This window comes from Bactrocera neohumeralis, unplaced genomic scaffold, assembly GCF_024586455.1.
Source record: "Bactrocera neohumeralis isolate Rockhampton unplaced genomic scaffold, APGP_CSIRO_Bneo_wtdbg2-racon-allhic-juicebox.fasta_v2 cluster10, whole genome shotgun sequence".
Lineage (NCBI taxonomy): Eukaryota > Metazoa > Arthropoda > Insecta > Diptera > Tephritidae > Bactrocera > Bactrocera neohumeralis.
The window spans coordinates 25,223,804-25,248,292 of NW_026089623.1; the positions used below are offsets into that span (position 1 = coordinate 25,223,804).

The following is a 24,489-nucleotide window of genomic DNA, read 5'->3' on the forward strand; positions in this document are numbered from 1 at the left end:
TTACGAAACAAGCAACAGTGATTGGAACTGAATGTTCGCTTTGAGCACGCTCGCTTACGATCATTCATTTTTGTTGAAGCAAAGTTTTTCGTCACAAAAAATCCGAGTCAATGATCGGGTATGATTGAAAAAATTGTGATCGTTGCAGATCTCTGATATGTACATATGTACAAGTATGTTCAATATAGTTGAAAATATGTACATATTTATTTTTAATAGTATTTCAGCTTTGCTAATACTAAATAAGTAAGCATGATTTATTATATTTGAACATATTGCCGAGGGAAAACAATTATAATTTAAAACAAGTAAGGAAGGGCTAAGTTCGGGCGTCACCGAAAATTTTATACTCTCGCATGATAAAGTGATAATCGAGATTTCATTATCCGTCATTTACATATTTTTTTTTATTTTGCTGTAAAATTAATTAGATTAGATCAATTTGTGTACTTTGAGTATTGAATTGTATTTTCATTTCAAAATAGCGTTATATTGGAAGAAGGCGTGGTTGTTAAGCGATTTCACCCATATTTCGTACATGTCATCAGGGCTGCTTTCCAAATTTACAAAATCTTTTCCTTTTTTGGTGAGATTAGGATTTGGCTCAACTAAAATATCTTTGGACTTTTTCGGCAATTGTGTTGGTTTGTCCATAACCTGAACTTCCTCTTTCTTCACACATGCTTCAGCATCATCTTCTAAAATGTGGTCGATTACTTCAGCTTCGTCCTTATCTTTAAGAGAATTAACCTGGTCTTCACTTTCCCACGTTTCTCCAAAATGTGAGCCTGCCGGAAGAGATAAATGCCAAGGTACCAATTCAGTTGGTTTTTCCTCAGCTATTGAAGATTCATGAAATTCTTCAAAGGTTTATTCTCCAACTTCATTTTCTTTTCTGTCTTCCTCTAATACTTCTGCTGTTTCTTCCTTAGTTTCAGAAGATAGATGTATAGATATTAGATAAAAGATTGGAATTTTTGTATATTTTTTAAATCCCAGCCAACCAAAAATTTTCTGGTTCTTCTATAGTAAAATCTTCTAACAGCACATCACGCTGAAGAGAACTATAAGTAATTTCGGGCTCTTCTTCTTGTAATCTCGTTTTACTATGTTCCAGATTCTTGAAATACTCGCCGTTATTTCAAAGTACAAATTGTATCAATTGTCAACTTCAAGAGAAATTTCTTTGTGTGGAAATTGTGCATTTGAAGAAACACAAATTTCAAAAGTTTTATGTCATCACTTTTTATTGTAATGGTTTTGTGGAAATCATCCATTACTTTGTTGAATTTTCCTCTTGAATATGGAGATTCCACGATCAAAATCAAGTGTATCTGAATTTATTCGGCCATTTGTCATGACATTCTGCAATGGCTTGGACGTGTGCAACACCGTTTCGGATAAATCTGCCTGGGCAACAAAAATTTGTTATTTTTGGTTATTCCCATGATTTTTTCCGCAACACCTTTCGTATTTGTGTAACTGCTGGGTGTTCTCCAAAGAAATCGTTGTAGGTATATTGATTTGGTCGCCTTGTTGACTTTGCTGCAGAATATTCCTTTGGATGGCAGTTAGATGACTGCGTTTAGTCTCTGCTAAAACGGCTTATGTGATCAGTATAATATGCGCAAGTATACACCCGTCTTACAATTGTTTTTGTTTTAATTTGCCTATATTTTGAAGAGGACTTTTTTATATATTGCCTGTTTTATTAATACAGGACTTTAATTTTAGCCGAGTTCTTTATCCGACTCGAAGGACCAAAAATTTTATAAACTCAATGAAGATTCTATCAAACCTTACCAATGGTGGGGGAAATTAAAAGAAAGCATTATGTATTCTCAATTTGTTTTAATTGTTAATATGCGGGAAAATACACCCGACTTACAATTTTTTTGTTTTAATTTGCCTGTATTTTGAACGGGACTTTTTTATATATTTTTTTTTATTAATACAACACTTTTTAATTTGGCCGAACTCTTTATCTCTTACAAATCAAACATTGAACTCAAAAAAGAATTTTTAAATTCTTACCGCTTGTAGGGGAAAAGCAAAGATCTTTTTTGAATGAGAATACATTCATTCTAATTTTTATTTTATATTTTCATTACATATATACTATTTTCGGAAACTACCTTAAATAACTAAATATGTGTGTATGTGTATATGTTTGTATGGGTGGTTTTTAAGTGTACAATTCAATACATGTGTGTGGGTTTAATGTTATCTGATCTGTAACTTTATGCCTTTTCCATGCATTTTTATTATTATTGGATGCATACATATACATACATATATAGTATGTATGTTCAATATACAGTAGAATCGCGCCAAAGTTAACTTGGAAGTTAAACCTTCGGCTAAGTTGATCGATCTTGAGCGTCCACGTACCGCTCTAAAAAGTTAACTATTGGTTAACTTTTTTGAGCTTATTTTTTTAAACCTAACTGTTGCAAAAAAAACAATTGCTATGTATTTCCCGAATTTTTATGTAAAAGATCGTCTCGGTGTCACGAAGTACATACAAGTATGTATGTACGTAATTTTTCATCAACGTTTGAACTTGTGAGTTTTTAATAGTTATTGTGTTAATAACGTAGCCAAAGCAGAAAAAATCATTGCAAATTTATGTTAATTTCCGTGTTTTTTTTTCAAATTCAAAACCCTTTGGAAAAGTTAATCAGGGGTGTTGTGGAATCTGATGGTTGTCGGAATCAGAATTGAAACCGATCAAAAAAAGCAGTAGGTGTCATGAATTCAGATATTATTGGTTTGATATTCGAAACAGAATTTGTATCGGTTTTCGGTGTCACGGAAACCAATTTTGTCGGTTTTGCTGTCAGAAACAAATCAAGAAGATAGTCGCACACAGATTTGAAATGTAAGTTAAGAAATCAAGTTATTTTATTGTTACGAATTGATTTATCTTATTAAGAATAAAACGTGAAATGTCTTAATTATTGAGTTTTGGAAAAAATGCGGATATTTAAGAGGGGAGCCTACCTTAGAGGCTTAAAAAATTGATTTTTTTTTTGATTTTTTTTTGGGAGGGAAAAAATAATTGATTAAAGCCAAGTTTCTTGGATTTATAATTATATATTTAAACATCATTCGCAAATTTGTTTTATACGAAACCTTTAAACGCTTTTCTTTGGGAAGCAATTGCCAGATGCTTTTCGCATATACATATGCCGGGCAAGATGCAGGTCGCGATTTCTATCGGAAACAAAAAATTCAAAGATATTCATAGTTTTTAATAACTTATGTTCAAGCTAAACTAATAAAAAAAATGAAAAATTCTAAAATTTGAAAAAAAGTAGTTTTTGACTCAAAAAATTTTACTTGAACATATGTTCAAACTTAACTTTTCTTAGTTTTTTTAGTTTAAATAGAAGATAATTTAATGTCAAAGATTTGCCGCAATTCCATACGACGTTTAGTTTTCTCTATCCTGCCCGCCTATTAAGAAAAATCGTAGAACTGAAAAACCGAGAAATCGCGCACCAAAGTTTTCGCTTTCTGCCCAAGCGCTCATATATTTGCTAGACGCTCGGTCCCTATTTCCCTTCTAGCTTCGACAATATTTCGAGTTCCCAGCTATAACTTTTGGGAAATATTCTATTTTATATTTAAATAATTTTTAAAAAGAATTAAGCAAAAAAAAAAATTAAATTTTTTGAAACTTTTAAAGCAGGTTCCCCCTTAAAAAAGATTTACAAAACGTAATAAACGTAATTTAGCATCCAAATGCGTCTTTATTCATTCGATAAATTTTGTCTCTTAAAATCTTTCTTTAAGTCGGATTAAAAACTTTAATAGGATTGCTTCCATATATATTCATTTGCAGATTTTGTCACATTAGTAAACAGCTGATTCGAATATTGGTTTTGCGTATGTTCGAAAAGACGAAAATCCAATCAGATTCTGTGACACCATTGAAAATCAGAATTGGTTTGCAATTCTGACAGCTAAGCAATTCTATCTTGGATTCCACAACACCCCTGAATATTTCGAAAAAGCAAAACTAAATAAGTAAGCATGTTTAATGATATTTGAACATGTACTCTTTTTAAACTGCATGAGTAATAATAAAAATAGTATATGTATATCCACGGGAACAAACTTTACATTTTTCATATTATAATAACTAATATATTTACTGTAATAATTTTAGAGTGAGTTTTACTGATAGAAAATACAACATAAAAGTTTAGGACGACAAAAGTTGATTAATCTTCCGCTATGGTTAACGGATAAAAAGTACACAGTATAAGAGTTAAGTTCATTAAGTTTCTCAAAATTGTAATATTTACGAACCTTATTAACATACATTTAAAAATTTATAAGCTAAACTAAAAATAGATATCATTACCTGGAAAATTTCCTCTATAATATTTATAAATAAGTATACATATATGAGGCTTTGGGCTCCAGTGGGAGATACACTATATGAGTATAAGTATTTAGTGTTATAATGTATATATTAACCCTGAATTGGGGGATATTTATTCTAAATCTCTGCAAGTGCATTAAACACTTAATTATTTATTTAAAAAAATTTATCATTCCAGATATTAGCGTACATAAGAGGGAAAAATTGCTTGTCAATGCAGGAGTTCGTTCTCAATCGACAACTGTAAATGAAGTTCTTAGGAGAAAGAAAAAACGTATAGTAAAACCTCGTTATTCTAAATATGTAGAGCTTCTTGAAGGTGAGTATTATATAAATATATAAGCATTTTATGAAATAAGGTTTATATGCTTAAATCGGAGGAGATTCAGGACATGTAGATTGACTACTATATCATCAATCTCCAATTATCAGTAGCCTTACTCAATAAGGATGTGAAAGGTCTATCTTTATTATTCGCTCGCAACATGTTGTACATATGTATGTAGGTTAAATGCACTAGTCGTCTCAAACCATTCAATCCAAAATAACCAAATTCACTCAAGATTAATTGTATTTTTCTTCGTCTTTACTGGCGTAGAAACCGCTTATGCAGTTATAGCCGAGTTAACTCCAGCGCGCCAGTCGTTTCTTTTCGCAAGGTGGCGCCAATTGGAGATCCTAAGCGATTCCAGGTCCTTCTCCACCTGGTCCTTCCAAAGGAGTGGAGGTCTTCCTCTTCCTCTGCTTCCCCCGGCGGTTACTGCGTCGAATGCTTTCAGAGTTAGAGTGTTTTCATCCATTCAGACGACATGACCTAGCCAGCGTAGCCGCTGTCCTTTAATTCGCCGAACTATGTTAATGTCGTCGTATATCTCATACAGATCATCGTTCAATGGAATGCGAACTTTCGCAGAACTTTTCTCTCGAAAACTCGCAACGTCAACTCATCAAATGTTGTCATCGTCCATGCCTCTGCACCATATAGCAGGACGGGAATAATGAGTGACCTATAGAGCTTTGTTTTTGTTCATCGAGAGAGAACTTTACTTTTCAATTGCCTACGAAGTAGCATCTGTTGCAAGAGATATCCTGCGTTGGATTTCTAGGCACACATTGTTGTTGGTGTTGGTGAAATTATCTTTGAAATCAAAATTAAATTTGTTTGATAACAGGAGATCTTTCGTCTTGTCCTCGTCCACTACCAGACCCATTTGCTTCGCTGACTTTTCCATTCTGGAGAAAACAGAACTAACCGTGCGGTTGTTAAGGCCGATGATATCAATATCATCAGCATACGCCAGCAACTGTACACTCTTATAGGAGATGGTACCTTCTCTATTTAGTTCTGCAGCTCGAACTATTTTCTCCAGCAGCAGGTTGAAGAAGTCGCACGATAGGGAATCGCCTTGTCTGAAACCTCGTTTGGTATCGAACGGCTCGGAGAGGTCCTTCCCGATCCTCACGGAGCTTTTGGTGTTGCCCAACGCCAGCTTGCACAACCGTATTAGTTTTACGAGGATACCAAACTCAGAAATCGTGCCATAAAGGCAGCGCCTTTTCGTCAAAGGCAGTTTTGAAATCGACGAAAAGGTGATGAGTGTCGATTCTCTTTTCACTGGTGTTTTGCAAGACTTGGCGTCTGGTCGGTTGTTGATTTGCTAAATCTAAAGCTACACTGGTAAGGTCCAATCAGTTTGTTGACGGTGGGCTTTAATCTTTTACACAATACACTCTACGGAACGCGATGTTGAGGAGGCTAATCCCACGATAGTTGGCGCAAATTGTGGGGTCTCCTTTTTTATGGATTGAGCATAGCACACTTAAACTCCAATCGTTGGGCATGCTTTCGACCGACCATATTTTACAAAGAAGCTGATGCATGCTCCTTATCAGTTCTTCGTCGCCGTGTTTGAATAGCTCGGCCGGTAATCCATCGGCGACCGCCGCTTTGTTGTTCTTCAGACGGGCAATTGCTATTCGAACTTTTTCATAGTTGGGCAATGGGACGTCTGCTCCATCGTCATCGATTAGAGAAAAGGGTTCATCTTCCCCTGTCGTTATACTTTTACTGCCATTCAGCAGGTGGCAGAAGTGTTCCCTCCATAATTTTAGTATGCTCTTGACATCAGTCACTAGATCACCTCTGGAGGTTCTACAAGAGTACCTCCGGTCTTGAAACCTTCTGTTAGTCGCCATATCTTTTCGTAGAATTCTCGAGCATTAACCCTGTCGGCCAGCTTGTCAAGCTCTTCATACTGACGCATATCGGCCTCTAGCTTTTTCTCCACGCAAATGCGTCTCGCTTCTCTGAGTTTCTCTCCCGCACCGAACTTGCGCTCCTTTATATGGCCACTGTATTAAATTCCACAAGGACCTACTCTCCTCAGTCCTTGTCCCGTCCATCGCATTTCTTGGACGGCGGTGATGTCAGCCTTTATTTTCACGAGGACATCAACCAGGTGGGCAGCGGCACCTTCCCAATTAAGGGACCGGACATTGCAGGTGCATGCCCTCAAATCGTAATCCTTATTTCGTTTGCCATGGTTGTAATCTTCCGAAGCTTTTTGTTCCCTTTCATTGGGGGTGTTTTTTACGTGGCGGGTCCCAAATCCAGCGTACAACCCTGTGGAGGGGATGTTTCGCATTGTCACTTTAGCTTGCCTTCAAACGTATGTTCTTTGGATACCCAGAGGATTCTTGGTCTTGGACTGGAAGTACTGAGTTGCTTGAGCCATATGTACAAGAATCATTTCTGGCCACTCCCAAGTGAATGACAATCACTTTCCTCACTTGCGTGAACTTCTAGACGTGACTTCATCCTCCTTTTTTTAAACTCTCGCAACAATGTTGCTAAGGAGAGTATTATAGTTTTGTTCACATAAGGGTTGTTTGTAAGTCCTAAAACTAAAAGAGTCAGATATAGGGTTATATATACCAAAGTGATCAGGGCGACGGGTATAGTCGAAATCCGGATGTCTGTCTGTCCGTCCGTCCGTCTGTCCGTCCGTCCGTGCAAGCTGTAACTTGAGTAAAAATTGAGATATCATGATGAAACTTGGTACACGTATTCCTTGGCTCCATAAGAAGGTTAAGTTCGAAGATGGGCAAAATCGGCCCACTGCCACGCCCACAAAATGGCGGAAACCGAAAACCTATAAAGTGTCATAACTAAGCCATAAATAAAGATATTAAAGTGAAATTTGGCACAAAGGATCGCATTAGGGAGGGACATATTTGGACGTAGTTTTTTTGGAAAAGTGGGCGTGGCCCCGCCCCCTACTAAGTTTTTTGTACATATCTCAGAAACTTCTATAGCTATGTCAACCAAACTCTACAAAGTCGTTTTCTCCAGATATTTCTATATACAGTTCAAAAATGGAAGAAATCGGATAATAACCACGCCCACCTCCCATACAAAGGTTATGTTGAAAATCACTAAAAGTCCGTTAACCGACTAACAAAAAACGTCAGAAACACTAAATTTTACAGAAGAAATGGCAGAAGAAAGCTGCACCCAGGCTTTTTTTAAAAATTGAAAATGGGCGTGGCCTCGCCCACTTATGGACCAACAACCATATCTCAGGAACTACTATACCGATTTCAATGAAATTCGGTATATAATATTTTCTTAACACCTTGATGACACGTACGAAATATGGGTGAAATCGGTTCACAACCACGCCTTCTTCCAATATAAAGCTATTTCGAATTCCATCTGATGCCTTCTCTGTATAATACATATATGTATACATTAGGAACCAATGATGATAGCGGAATAAAACTTTACACAAATACGGTATTTGAAAAATATATAAATGACGTATAATGAAATTTCGATTATCACTTTATCATGCGAGAGTATAAAATGTTCGGTGACACCCGAACTTAGCCCTTCCTTACTTGTTACTTGTTTAAAAATCAAATATTTGAACTTTTTAGACCTCGATAGTTATTGAAAAATTGAGGATGAATGTCTTACAGTTATCTTATCTAATCACTCTCCTTCTACTTCTTATTAGGATGCTGCCTTTCCTTTTTAGCTGGGGGTGCACCTTCTCCATTCATTTTTATTAAAATTTGTAATAAATCTCTATAATTTAAGTAGAAATTACAAAAATTATTTAAAACTTACCTTACTCAACAATTTTTCTGCGAAATTTATTTATATGTATGTAGTATGACAGATGGCACAGGCGTGCAATTATATTTTTAAGTGTAGATGCACGAAATTTAACATGGGGTTTGGTCTGACATATTTTAAGCGCGATAAAGCAGTAACTAAATACTTTCAGGACTAGCTACCTCTAGACCGATTTCAACCAAACTCGGTTCATGACATTATTTTAACATTCCTATGTCACAGAGTGAAAATGGGCGGAATCGGACCCGTATTACCCACGTAACACAATTCTAAATTCCTTTTGATTCTTTCATTTTCTGATGTACAAATCAAAATACTATTAATACAACGAGAAAAAACTTTGCACGAGTAGTGCCTTTGAAGTATGCCACCTTATAACAAAAATTGTCCAAATCGAACCCAAACTGTTCAAGGCCCTAGGTACTGAGTATGTTTATGCCAATACCTATAGTTGACTTTGTAAGATATATAATATAAGAAAATTATTTTCTTAGAAAACAAGGATTTGAATCTCCACTTATAGCAAAAAAATGTTGACCTATTTGAAACGAAGGGGAAACTTTAGTATACGATCCCACGATTTCAGGGTTAAAAGTGTTATGGTTGGATAGGGCTGATGCTCCAGATTAAGCAAATATATAATTGTTGCCGCCGCAAACTTATAGTTTCCGAGATATTTGCATTTAAAGTTGAAAATTTTTCAAATTTTATCTTGCAATTTCTCGATTGCTAGTAATTATTTAATTCATATTATGCCTTTTTTATGCACTTACACTTCACTACATTGTTTCTACATATTTTTTTTTTCCAGTAATTATTTAGTTATTTGCTTAAAATAAGCATTTTATATTTTACACAATATTCATTCCATGCACAAAAACAAAAGTATTCCTTGTTGACAAATAATAAGTGTTGCCATAATTACACATTTATCAAACGAATAAAAATGAATATAAAAATTCAAACCAAGAGACAAATACCATCTGAAATAAATTTTCCATTGTAATAAAAAAAGTTTTAAGGCTTATATGTATATTTAATTGCATCTAATAATTTTACAAAAGGATCGTGATGATTATTTGCAATATTTTTTCTCCAAGTATATTCATAAATGAAATTAGAAAAATCTTCGCTATTATTGTAATTGTCCTTAATAAAAAAACGTTTAATTACTCGCCACTGGGACTCAATGCGTTGAGTATGCGTCCCGTCCTCGGCAACGAACGGATTATCGGGGTCGCTGCTCATACCCGTGACTGGCTAGACAGTCGTATGCCCTCCAGCAATCAGTACATATAATACTGCCTTTTGCCACGTGCTTCTTTATCAAAGGTATGAGCACCTCAACAGACCTGACATTGCCGGGACATACCTCCAGCCTAAGGTCGTCACTCCCATCCTCAACCATCCCAAGAACTCAGTGGCCCTCGACTCTCCGCCCTAAAATAAGTAAAGATATATTAATTACATAAAAAAAATTATTTTTTTATTACCTTTGTTGTATGTATTTTCTCTTCCCAAATTCGTCTTTCGCTTTCGTCTATTTGAACAGTTTTACCAGGGCCACCAATTTTACCTACCGCTACCTGATGGTCAACCTGGTATAATACTACAGCTTCGCGGCAGTAATTATACCAGTCACATATTGTAGCGCTAGATAAAACTGGTTCCCTGATAAAACTGTTTTCCCTCACTTCCGCATGTGACCAATGAGATGCATACGCATACATTAGATAAAATACCTGCGGAAGTGGAATTTTGACGTTTTCGAACCAGGTATCGCTCGACTTTGCCAACGCACTTCGGTTCCGACAACCCCCTTTCCGGCATCGGAACACCCCAACACTGCTACTTTTTTTTAACGACAGCGTCATTGGCATTTTATGCGTACGGCAAATTTTGGCTTTTAAAATCAAACCTTGTTCTTCGGCAAAGGAAATACATTTCTCTTTTGTGTCAAATGTTTGGAATATTTTTACAATATTCCACATTGACTTCACTTCCGCCGCTTTAAGCACATTGGTTCGCTTTATAACACCTCGGCTGTTTGACGCTCCGACACAATCTATTTAAATACCTTAAGTTATTTTTTTTCAGTTTAAAACTTATATTACTTACCTGATGAATTTGCACGCACTCGCTTTATGCCACCTCGGCTCGTTGACGCTCCGACACAATCTATTTAAATACCTTAGTTATATTTTTTTCAGTTTAAAACTTATGTTACTTACCTGATGAATTTGCACTCATTTTTTAAAATTCAACTTTTAATACTTATATATGTATTTATATATATTTTAAAATTTATGCTCTTTAAATTTGTGTCCTGAATATATGGCTGCATCCAATCGCGGAATTCAAATGAAATAAATATGAAATTATTAAATATTTCAAAACGGGAAAAAAGGAACGGTACCTTGTTTAGTTGTAACAATACCCGTTATAGAAAATGTAGTTTAAAAATGGGAAACACGGAACCGTCCCACTTCTTTCTGCATTGGCGGCCTTCGGCCGCGCTTCAAAAAAATAACCCTGGCCGATCCAACACCGGGGTGTATCAGGTTTTTTTTAATTAAAACTCCTTTTCGCGTTGGCGGCCTTCGGCCGCGCTTCAAAAAAATAACCCTGGCCGATCCAACACCGGGGTGTATCAGGTTTTTTTTAAGTAAAACTCCTTTTCGCGTTGGCGGCCTTCGGCCGCGCTTCAAAAAAATAACCCTGGCCGATCCAACACCGGGATGTATTAAGTTGTTTTTAAGTAAAACTCCTTTTCGCGTTGGCGGCTCTGGCCGATCCAACACCGAGGTGTATCAAAAATCTTGATATATCAAGAAAAAGGGCAATGATTTCTGTATTTGGGGTATAGTCCTATTTTTTATTCATTTTTATTCGTTTGATAAATGTGTAACACTTATTATCTGTCAACACGGAATACTTTTGTTATTGTGCATGAAATGAAAATTGTGTAAAATATAAAATGCTTATTTTAAGCAAATAACTAAATAACTACTGGAAAAAAAATATGTAGAAACAATGTAGTGAAGTGTAAGTGCATAAAAAGTGCATAATATGAATTAAATAATTACTAGCAATCGAGAAATTGCAATATAAAATTTGCAAAATTTTCAAATTTAAATGCAAATATCTCGAAAACTATAAGTTTGCGGCGGCAACAATTATACATTTTCTTAATCTGGAGCATCAGCCCTATCCAACCATACCACTTTTAACTCTGAAATCGTGGGATCGTATACTAAAGCCGACCCGAAACGAAATCCTGGACTTACCAGAGGATATGTCGCCAAAAAAGTGTAAATGTCACCTTCATATGTACGTATACAGAAAGTACGCAAACGAAATGGATTACGTTTCTTCAAAGTGAATGCAGCATCAAACCGCAATGATAACCAACATTTTTTTGGCAAAACGACGTGATCGACAATTATATGAAAAGTTCTTGCCTAATTTTAACTGCGTTGTAATGGACGATGAATCCTATGTAAAAGCGGACTTTAAACAAATTCGACAATTTTACACAGCAAACAAAAGGGGAAATGCGAGCATGAAATTAGGTTAGCATATTTTCTGGCGTCTTTGATGTATGATGTGATTCAAATGCTTCGGTTATATCGGTGCCCTTTGTCCATTCTAGCCAGAATGATCCACCTGGATGACTTGGTATAAACTCGGTAAGGTCATAAAGTTCGTCCTTTTGCTTGGCTGCTACCCAGCTGTTAAAAAAATATATACTCGAATTATTTGTTTTCATTAGATATAATGTGGTACTTTTAACTTTCCAACTATTTTAAATTTTTCTTTACTATTTTGGATATACAGCCCAACGATGACTCTTCTGTCTATACGTTTAGAGTGTCGATAAAAAACCGCTTTGTCTGCATTTTCTTTTATAGTATCTCAACATTGTTGCATTGGGTGTAATAGGTGTGTTCATCTATTTAGTTTTGTGCATCTAACGGTTTTTGTGACAACTAAAACTAATGAACAGATATAGTTATAGCTCTGACAGACGACAGCGCTAATTTGCATTAGTGGGCTTAATTTACATTTACTTCCGCATTTGACCCATGTTAATGCCAATTTGTAATGCATAAGAATTTCGTGCATTTAGCTGAACTTACCAAATTTAAGTAGGCAACTATTTTTTGACAGATGTCGCTTGAAGTCTGCCGCCTCCTTTGCGTTTACAGCATCAGAGGTAAGCAGTTTTATATTGCTAATTAAATTATGTGCAAGTATATTAACAAAAACAAATTTGAATATTTTTAGATGGCAGAAAACAAACAGCGCACAGTTTGCTAACCATTTTTCCAATATTCATAACTTTTTCGCACACTTTTTTCGCATTACTATCAATTATTGCTTTTAATTACACTCTATTATCTTTGAACATAGGTAATAATAAACGAATTTTTTCGTTTGATTTTCTAAAAATACCAGAATTTCTATTAATAATTTCCCTTATTCATTTTTAGTTCACTTTTTTTTTGTAATAAATAAACAAGTTTCACAATAAGCTGTCTAAATGCACAAGTCTGCCGCCTGTCATCATAAAATTTCAATCCGTATTAGCGTTGCTTAATGCGTATTAATTTTGCTCGTCTGTCAGGGCTATTATCGAGTATAAAAATTATTAGGATAACCAGTTAAATTCCGGGTAAATGTCTCAGGAAGTTAACATTGCAGATGGGTGAAATAAAGCCCCACCACAAGATGTCGTTAATCGAAAACATATAAAGTGCAATGACTAATACCATGTTCCGACCTACACTTAATCAGGAGATTTACACTGTCAAGTAGATTATTTCACTAATCTACTAGATTTAGCAAGATGTCGCCATGACACTCGTCCCCGAGGATATTTCAATCTGATCTACTCGAAATCTCCCTGTACGCCTATGATTTAGCGCCATCTGTTTATCAATAAGGAAATTTATCACATTTTTTATCACAGCTGATTTGTACCGGAATTCTTTACTGTGATACAGTCACAAGTCTCTAAATTTGAGATTTTATACAATTTTTGTAACTTGAGACGGTTTTGCAACTCAGTACGTAACAGTCACAAAAATCTCTCAACTGAAAACGAACAGGTCTAATCAGTTGCTACATTTCGTTATTTAGAAAAGTATATAAACTTGAGGAAAATGAATATGTCGATAACAAATATTAAATTTTCTATATCACAGTCAAAAAGCTTAGTTTGTTTCAGAATAATTTATTGATTTACATCTAAGTATATACAATATGGAGCATAAGTCTTTATACCCTTTCATTTTTCAGTTTATTATTAAGATATTTCAAACAAGTTTAAATAGTTTAGGCAACTTCGACAATAATTAAAAAATCTACATTGTACTCATTCTTAATCGAAATGAAACAGCAAAATTTGGCTGCTGCATCAATAACGGTAGTCAAAAATGTAACTGTAAGTATTAAGTTGATACAGCAAGAGTGTTGATACGCTCGAGCCCCGATGTAGCTAGCGCGCAGAATAACGGTATATTTGACTTGTGTTGTGTGGGAAAAACATATTGCTTGCAGACCATATTCAGTATAACTTCATACGTTCATTTATTCGCATCGAAGTAAAATATTTTTCGTGTGCAATCATGTTTCGAAAAGAATTGACATTAGAGGAGAGAAATTGTGGTACGTATGCATAAAAATGGAAAATCATATCCCGAAATCGGAGAATACATCGGTAGAAGTAAGGCAACGGTTCAAAAGGTAATACAACGTTTCAAAAAGGATAAAAGGGTCGAAAATAAGCAAAGATCACGACGCCCTAGGAAGCTTAATGAGAGAGATGAACGATTTATCAAGAGAACAATAGAGAAAAATCCATTCCATTCCAATCCAGAAATACCATTGTTTCATCGGATACAGTTCGCAGATCAATAAATAGAAATGGATTTAAGTCATGCATTGCTAGAAAAAAGCCCTGTGTCAGTGACGTCAATAGAAATAAACGGCTGGATTTTGCAAAAACGTATAAACTCGAAGAATTTGACTTCTGGGATAATATTATTTTTTCCGACGAATCAAAATACAATATTTTTGGATATGATGGGCGACTTGAAAGTGTGGAGGAAGCCAAACAAAGAGTTAAACCCAAAAAATACAATTAAGACGGTCAAGCATGGAGATGGAGGTGTCATGGTATGGGGCTGCATGTCCACATCGGGTGTTGGCAACCTTGTTTTTATCGGTGAAATTATGACAAAAGAAGTATATTTGAAAGTTCTTCAAGAAAATTTATTACAAAGTGCGGAAAAAATGGGACTGTCTGGCGGATTTTATTTCCAGCAGGACAACGATCAAAACATACTGCTCACATAGTGAAGTTGTAGTTAACACACAAGGTACCCCATTTGTTATTAACACCAACACCTCCACAGAGTCCAGATCTCAATCCCATCGAGCATTTATAGGATCATTTACAAAACCGCTTAAGGAAACACCATATTACTTCAAAAAATCAACTTAAAAGCTTGCTCCAAGTTGAATGGCAAAATATCAGTTCAGATTACACAAAAAATTGATTCACTCTATGCCTGACCGATTAAAAGAAGTTATTCGATTACGAGGATCCCCGCTAGGCATTAAAGGTATTTTTGGTCAACTTATTATTAAGCTTTTTTTTTATACATTTCCTCCTTTTTTGCAGGAGTATCAACACTTTTGCTGTGCGAATTTTAGAATATCCTTGTTTTTTTTTTGATTTTTTTTAAATAATGAAATACTTTTTCATCTAATTTTTTATATTTTTCACATGAGAAAAAATGCATTTATTTAATTTTAATTAATAAATGGAAATATTCAAGAAATTTTGTGATATATTTTATAAAATGTTTTCGAAGTGGTAGGGTATCCAGACTTTTGCTTTACACTGTATATCGATTAATAGCTATGATGATCTCTGTAAGTGAAGTATCAGTATGTTCAAAATGGCAAACAAGAGTTATTTTTAGTTTTGTGACCTGCTAACTATCTGGTGACAAATTTGACAATATTTTGTGACTAAACACTATATGATGTTGTGAATAGTAAACACGATCTCTAGTGTTTAGTCACAAAATATTGTCTCAAATTTGAATTGAGACTTTACGAAAAAATTTCTCAAATATTGACTATAGACTGCTTACAGAATTCCGGTATTAGACAAGAGCAAATATATAAATTGAAGGCAACGCATTTGAGTTCACCTGGCAATCCACTCTCCATATCAAAAAAATGCGTCCAATATCTCCATTAAATGGAAAATATTTAAAACAATAATTTTATACGACACTACAATGTTTTCTTGTAATACAAATTAAACGATATGATTTTATTATGTCATCTGTTTTATAAAACTCCAACGGCAGTGAGTAGTGAATATATTAAATGTAATATAGTACTTGAAACCAACGAGCTATTGTCTATCGACCACCCCTATTATCCCTAAAAGTGCGATAAAGCACTAATAAATGCGTCGAAAGCATCAAATCTTATAGGTAAGATGGCACCTAGAATTTTTAAGAAAACTGCTTATGTAAAAATTAGACAATGGGCGTGGCACGACTGACTAATTTCAACTCAATTTGGGGCGTATCCTTATGTCCCAATACGAAAATTTACGAAATTGGATGGGCTTTTTTACCGTATCTCACAATTTTGAATTTCATCTAAAACTTTCGCTTTACAACTTTCGCACGAAGCAACGAAGATAATGTACTAATTTCCAAGTTCCGGTTTAATTTAAACCGTTTATATGGGTCAATGTGTTTTAGCAAAATAATATAAACGTACAATATTAGCTATTACGGGTTTTTCAATAAGAGCGCTACAAAAGTTTTTTTTTTTTTTAAATAAAACAAAAATGGTTTGGGTATCAATGAAATTCTTTATTCCTGTGAAGTAATTGACTGGGCCATTTCGAGGGATAACACGTTCACCAAACTTGCTTTTCAATAAATCGATTGTAACATTCGCTGTGTGGCTTGTGGCGCCGTCCTGTTGGAATCACATATTGCCCAAGTCCATATCATCCAATTCGGGGCCAAAAGTATTCGGTTATCATTGAGGGGTAGCAATTCTCATTCACAGTAACGTGCCGAGGGAAACAATTGTAATTCGTGGTCTGTATTTATTTTCTGTTGCTTGTAATATCGATACTTCTTCTCCTTGACTTGTGTGCTGCGGTCATTGATTTACGTCTACCTAGTCTACCATCAGCACTATGTCGAGAACGCTTTTTTTGGTTGCGGTACCAAAATTATGCCAATCATCTTCTGCTGTTGTTCCACCATCTTTGAAGACTTTAAATTCAACATCGTCATTTGTCTCTTCATCAGGAAGATCATCTATGAGCATCTATGACAACATAAGCAGTCGGTCGTGCGAAAATAGTACTTATGCAATTTCGAGTATCGTATAAAAATTGCCTAAATCGGACCATTGCTATTCAAGTCCTTACATTCCGAATATGTGGATCCCAGTGCGTATTTCTGAATTTTTCACCGACTGTATCAATCTACTGTGAGATGTGTTATTGAAATTCGGAGAAAATTCTTCTTGGAATTAATTACAATAATAGTACACTCTTGTATCAAAAATCCGTTCAATATTTCTTTCAGTCCTATTTACCAGGCTTTCATCTTGGCAAAGTTGCAAGAGTATGAAATGTTCGGTTACACTGGAACTTCCTTACTTGTTTACAGTTGTTTGCTTGGAAACGTTTTGGTTCGTCATCGATTTTTGCTTATTCCAAAAAAATGGATCAAAGAACATGTACACCCAACTCTTTTTTTTACACGGTTGAAATACTTTTTTTTTTTTGTAAAAAATTTTTAATTTAGTACGGTTTCGAAATCACTGTCTTGTAATTATGTTTGTTTTTACCACACTTAGCTCCTTTGCTGAAATGAACATACATAGTAGTAACCTTATTCGATAATTCTTACCTACACATTTTGTTCGCATGATATTTAAATTGCTGAAATCGATATCTCCAGCGATGATACCGACTTTAGTCCAGTTCGTCGCAAACTATTGCGCTTGTTATCAAGTAGTGACAAATAATTATGTAGCTATGTAAATATTTTTTCTTTATTTCTATGTATTCCAATTTTCTGTTCTTAATTCTGGATTAACTTTATATATTTCTTTTGTTTTTTGCTTAATCTACCAATTTTTCATCTGTATGAATTATGTATTTTAAGTTTTAATGCTCATTAAAATGCCATATGAATATACAATTTGAATGCATATCTGAAAATTTATAGTTTTCCAAATATTTATTAGACGGTTTTTCGAAGTAAATATAGTTCTTAATTTCATCTTACATTTTCGCAAAGTTTTGTTCGAATATATTCATCAGTGAATGGTTGTTGTACTGAAAAAAGAAAATATAATATGGACGTAACGGGGCCACACTTCTTTTTTAAATTTTAAACCTACAGATGTCCCTTCCTCCTGCAATTACCTGTGCAAAATTACAGTTTCATTACCTACTTTAGAGACGAGTTATGACATTTTATAAGTTTTCGATTAATGGTTTTTGGTGGGTTTTGGTGTGTCTCTGGACCGATTACCCTCATTTACTCGTCCTCACTTTGTTTTGCCAAGAAATACGTGTACCAAGACGGACTCGATTCTTTTTAGGACATATAAACAACCATCAGGTGAGCAAAACTTTTATACTCTGTCGAAACATGTTGAAAGAGTTTAAAAATTAACTCAACATTCGAAATGAGGACCAACATTTTTTACTTTTTATACAAACGTCGTATTTTTTTTTTTAATTTTTTAACATTGTTAAAATTACATCAACTTGTTATAAAATAATTATAATTTTTTTATTTTACCTTTTAGTGACAGATATGTCAGCCAGTGAGCGAAAATCGCGTGTTAAAAGACTGAAAGCGAAAAAATTACAAGAGTTTATTGCTAGAACGCAGGCTCAAATAATTGAAAAATGGGCTAAGGAAAGCAAGCAACTGAAAACCAAAATTCCTCTGACACCTATATTAGAAAATGCAACAGTTGCTGAGATACCCAAAATAAATATAGAACCGGCAATTTACAAACAAATTAATATAGATGAAATGGATCGTACAATATTGGAATCGGGAATATATGATGACAAGCCATTGATATTTTTCGGAAAGGAAAACTATACGAAACATGTTATAAATAATACTGAAGACATTAATAATATAATAAAAAGTTTCAACAGCTATCGCGACATACTTGAAAGTATGGGAAATGAATGTCAAGAAGTATCTGAAACACCAATTGATACTTTCAGGTAAATTATTTGATATACTTGTAGTTAGTCATTTGCTGCCTCGTCTTTAGGACTTATAACCTACTATTTTGAGGGAAAACATTAGAAATTCTAAGTTATCAATTTTTTTACGGTAGTCGAGAACAACTAGTTAATATGTACGACCAAAAGCGATCGGTTAATTCATAGTTTTCCGTTCGTTTCATGATGAGGTTTATAGTGTTATTAATCAATTCAACACAACTAAAAAGTGCGATATCATGAGCATACACTACTTTTTCATTTACATTTATTTTAATTAATATAAATAGTCTACCAATAAGAACGAAGTGATGTTCAAATGAAATAAAAAACTAAAATTTAGTCAGAATGGATTTGTTTGTTTTATATGCAGATAATTTAAGCCCATATATGATGAACAAAATTTCGACCAAATGGTCACCACGGCTCCGTTTGCATATCTCCACACTTTTACGTAAATTTTCGACTACCCAGTGCAGCATTTCGGCTATACTGCGCTGACTGACTGTTGTCTTCGAACTCGTCGAGCGTTGCTGGTTGGCTTTACTTAGTAAACAGTGATAATAATAAGTTTCTGGCAATTTTCATTATATTTAGCAATCAAACTAAGAAATTAATATATTTAACAGTTGTATGGTTCCAAAGGCAAACGACGTGGAAGAGCCCTTGGGTACCTTAGAGTCTGGCGAACATTATATTTCTTCAGAGAATATTGAAACTAACGCTTCTAAATGTCACATCGTTCAGAGTACGGAAAGTATTGTTATCACAAAGCCAAAATCTAGGTAATTTCTATCCTTTTATTTATTCCAGCTATTAAAATATTTAACCTTTTGACTATTTTTAGGTTCAAGTCTAAAATACATAATGACGAGGAGCAAGAACGCTTTGCAAAGGAAAAAGCTCTTCGAATCAATTTGGAGTCATACCTTAATGTATGTGTTTCAGCTGGGATGATTAATCGGGGAATCTCCACATTGTTAGCATATAGACAAAGAGCAAAAAAAAAGTTGGAAACTCGGAGTCTTATTACAATTGAATTTTACAATATTATATTACATGGACTAGCCGAAAAGGCTTCATTTGAGCGATTTAACGATATTTTTGCATTGATCGAAGAAGATCAGTTGAAATTTAATGAACAAACATATGCCGCTATTTTTGAATGTCTGGGACGCATTGAATCATCGGAAGAAAATATATATCAAATTAAAAAGTTTGAACAAATGGCAAACCAAAATGTAAGAATTATTGAAATAATTATTATATAGTTCTTCAAAACTTCTTTTTATACAGGGAATAACGTTAAATCAAATAATGGATCGATCAGTGTTTATTGCTGATCAAAGAGATATTGCTTTAGATGCTATTCGACGAATACGACCAGATTTTACTCCTATATATACACCGCCAGTTCTAAGTTATAATAACGAACTCCTTAATAACTTAAACCAATCTGTTGTACATTCATCAATTACAAATGTAATGAAATCAAAATATGTTTATAATAGTGCTGAACTAGAAAGGATGGCACGTGAACAACTGAAAGTTGAATTAGATGGCTGCATAACAATAAAGTCAATTGAAAGTTCAAATGAATTTGCTAATGCTGAATATTGTGTAAGTACTTATGCCAATATATAAATAACAAGATTTAACAGCTTAAATAGACAGCAAGTAAACTAATCAATCCGCATGTAAATTACTTCTAATTAATTTCATATGTTGTAATATTCCAATTATAATTTTGGAATATTTGATCCTTGATAAAAAATAATAATTCAAGTTATTGTTGCAAGGAATATTATCGCTCTTTAGGTGGTTTTTGGCGATTTATTTATGATGAAAATGTATTCGCTTTTGTTAAAAGTACATACATATGTATATAACATGCTCCATTTCCAAGTAAAGGACTATTCGTAATTTTTCTTTGGCATTTCGGATCTCGCTTGTCAATGCCAATTAAATTTTTCTATAAAATGGCTAAAATTCACAGATAAGTTTCTACTCACTCTTATCAAATAAAACCAAGTGTTAGAAACGATGGAGAGAGGCATTTATGATTAAAAAAATTAAAAAGGACGTTTTGTCATTCTGAGAATCTACTGTTATAACTTGATTGATGTTGTAATCGTGTAGCACCGAAGCTAAAATTTTTGGTCACCTCTATTGAAAAGAGTTTAATTATTTTTCACTTTCGTAAATCGTTTCGTGGATATGTATTCACCTTAAGTATAAGAGTATAAGGATATGAAGATAATATACAGGTGATTCTATTTTTACACGGTTTGTCGGGATCAAATATATATAGTATAAAAAATCCAATTTCTATACAAATCGCGGGCAAAAGAAAATTTCGTGCAAAACACTGTGGCATCTTTTGTTTAGTTTATTTGCTATAGAATTCAATTGCTTCTTAATATTTCACTGAAACTTTGCGTGCAGATGATTTAGCGTCATTGTTGGGAAGCGAACGTAACATACTCGGAGGCCTGCCGGGTATTTAACAGGATGGAAGCAACCTTGGCATTTCTGCAGGGTGTCATCCTTGCATATTTAGGTGGATGAAAACCGCGACAGATCCAATTAATAGTCCATGCTTTGTCGTGTCAAGCCAATGAGTTTAAAAGAGCCGTGAAGAATGCAGGTGATTTAGCGTTATCAAGGATGCCCGGCGTGAAGTCGAGCTTTATTTACATTCCATATGAAGATTAAAGCGGATTAAAATTAAAGTCCTATATGTTCGTATATCTTTATTGTAGAGAGTGTAAAAACTGAAGCTGGTTTGACCGCAAGCCCCTAAGTGCTGTCCAACAAATCTATATTCAGATAAGCGCGACATTGTGAAAGAACAAGAACAAACATTTGTTAATAAGGGTTTGTTCATAATTTTAAAATTCTACATTTTTCTTAGATATCTATGTCCTCCCACTCAAAATCCCCCTTGGCGGCAATATATTTGTGCCAATGTTTTTTCCAATCCTCGATACAGTTGTTAAAGTCAATTTTCGGAATAGCCTTCAATGCGCGTAGTGATTCGTTTAATGTCTTCAATTGGGCAAAACGGTTTTTCCGGAGCGGTCGTTTGAGTTTGCTGAATAGCCAGAAGTCACACGGAGCTGCCTCAGCGCTTTCATTTACTTCCTACATTTTTGCTTATAGTCAAATTCTTAAAGTATGTCGTGAAGATGCACCGCTATGTAAATAAACAGTCGGAATAAAATTTGTACTTAGTATTTATATGTAAAAAATATTTAATCGATAGAGAGCAAGAGGGCAAGTCGAGTAGAAAATCGTTCGGCTGTATGTTGTGATTGCAGCTCACGGACGTACAACATTCCTTGTCCTTCTTGACGTGAATTTTTTTTTGCACATCTTCGCTGAGTCAAGATAGTGGTCCGAGTCAATGCTAAGACCTCGAAGCGTACGCCCGTCTAAAATGCAGGAAACGTGTCTTCCGTCTATCACAATATGATCGTTCTGGTCGGTAGCTTTTCGATAGGGAGAAGCCGATCAGCCTAAAACTATTTGGGGATGTTCCTTCACTTTGAAGCGAATTACGGCTAGACGTTATCCACTGGAGTGAATGCTAGGGCAAGGCGATTGAGCGTCTCTCCCTCTACGAATTCCTCACCGAATTTGCGAAAATATCACAATGATCTACTCGTCTCAGTCCTTGTCCCGTACATCGCACTTCTTGATCGGCGATTATGTCAGCCTTTACTCTTAGGAGGACATCAACCAGCTGGGCAGCAGCACCTTCTCTATTAAGGGACCGGACATTACTGGTGCATGCCCTCAAATCGTAATCCTTAATACGTTTGCAGTAGTCGTCATCAAAAGTGGATCTTAGACTGTTTTTTACGTGGCAAGTGATGTTTCGCCTCCTTTGGCTATCCAGAGGCTACTTGGTCTAAAATCGTCGTGAGCTGCTTAAGCCATATGTAAAAGAATCGTTTTTTTACACTCCGAAGTGAGTAGCGCTCAGAGAACTTTTCACACTTGCATAAACATAGCTCCATCCGTCATTGAGCGATGTGATGCATCTGCCAATGCAGTTTTCTGTTGTAATATTATGAAAGTCTTGGCGGTTTCACATAGTGTGTAAACAAACCGTCTTATTCAATAACAACAATACGTATAATCACTATTCACATGTATAAACAAAAATTACTATACCCTATAAGTAGCTTGTGTGATGTTATTTTGTTTCTTTTTTTAAGTAAAAAAATATTCAAATGATTTTTATACGAACATTAAACACTTGATTATGATTTGAAATTTAATTTCTTTTATAAATGAAATATTTTAACTTTTAACATAAAACTATAAAAAGTAGCTAGTGAATGCCCATCCTCTGGTTGTAACCTACCTCCTCATCAATTTTCATTTAAATCGGTTCAGCCAATATTGACAAACACAACAACCGCGCTGTGGTTCGGACGTTCTTATGGTAAATAACGAAATAGCTTTTCATTTTTATATGTAAGATATTACACTTAGCAGATACAATCAATTTGTTTTTGTTTATATATCAATTTGTTTTGGTATTTCAATTTAAATTTCAGCGTGAAAAACTTAAAGATCTTGAAGAGCTATGGCGTGTTCAAATAAATGCTGCTATCACGCGAGACTTAAATACATTACGAGCTCAAATCCGTTACAAACCGAATAATTTCATGAATTACTACACATACCTTAAAGCTCTAAATACCTCTATATATACTGATATTTTAATAAAAGAAATCTTTAAGTTGGCAGAAGGATCGGAAACGTTTAGCCCAACAGTAGGGCAACTTTATAAAGAACTTGGCCAAAAAGTACAGCAAAGGTAATAATAGTATTACGGTATTATTGTAAATGATGTTATATGATATTTATTAATATTTTCTTTCGGTATAAGTATTTAGTTATTTAAATGAACTTTCAGACATATTTCAAATGCAATTAACTTTCATTTTCGATAATCATACATATAAGATACCTCAGCTCACAAATATCTAAATAGGGCTTATTTCAGCAATGTTTTCCGCGTCAAAGTTACCAAATTTCTTTTGCATATTTAATTGCTTTTATATTTGTAGTGTAGTTAATCGCTGAATTAGCTTATTAAAAAATGTTTTGTAATTGGTAAATTTTAGTCGTTTTCAGTCTAGTTTGTTCACTTCAGAAATTCTAAATATAATAAAATGCATTTTATCTTCATTTAGATATCAAATTGAAATGAAAAAGAAAAATGGTATATTGGAAAAAATTGGGGAAATATATAGTTGTTATTGTGATATATTGAGCAAGAGAAATACTAAAGATAATGCTCGGCAAATGTGGCAACGGCTGGTGCACAATCACCGAAATAGTGGGCCCAGCATGGATGTGAAATATGTAGGTTGGCCTACCAATGTGCAGTCTGGTGTTGGCCGTTTTCTGTACAATATTTTGATGCGTGACATTAAAATAGATGCTCATATTATGCGTCAAAAAACCAAAAGCAAACAACAGAATCTTTTACCCGCCTTCTATACACTTTTCCGAAACCAAGGACGCTTAGTAAAAGAAGAAGTTAAACCTCTTCCTGTTTTAGCGAAGTAAATCTTTATTCAAATCAATTGAATTCCAACTTGAAAATTTTTACATTTATGATTT

At 34.5% G+C, this 24,489-nt stretch overlaps 1 protein-coding gene, 1 long non-coding RNA gene and 1 pseudogene across 3 annotated transcripts in view; 1 reads left to right on the forward strand and 2 right to left on the reverse strand.

The window, feature by feature from the left end:
• LOC126765443 (uncharacterized) overlaps positions 1-24,489 on the reverse strand; it is a 195,839-nt gene that overhangs the window by 89,946 nt on the left and 81,404 nt on the right. The window lies entirely within an intron of this gene.
• The window catches only part of LOC126765192 (DNA-directed RNA polymerase, mitochondrial), a 59,557-nt gene that overhangs the window by 18,486 nt on the left and 16,582 nt on the right, over positions 1-24,489 (forward strand). For both annotated transcript variants that reach the window (XM_050482791.1, XM_050482792.1), the window contains 7 exons: positions 4,572-4,712; positions 18,411-18,846; positions 19,476-19,631; positions 19,694-20,087; positions 20,143-20,466; positions 23,415-23,677; positions 24,057-24,431. In XM_050482791.1, coding sequence (XP_050338748.1) covers positions 4,572-4,712; positions 18,411-18,846; positions 19,476-19,631; positions 19,694-20,087; positions 20,143-20,466; positions 23,415-23,677; positions 24,057-24,431 — 2,089 coding nt within the window. The remainder of the gene's footprint in view (positions 1-4,571; positions 4,713-18,410; positions 18,847-19,475; positions 19,632-19,693; positions 20,088-20,142; positions 20,467-23,414; positions 23,678-24,056; positions 24,432-24,489) is intronic.
• On the reverse strand, positions 9,372-10,716 carry LOC126765287 (uncharacterized; annotated as a pseudogene).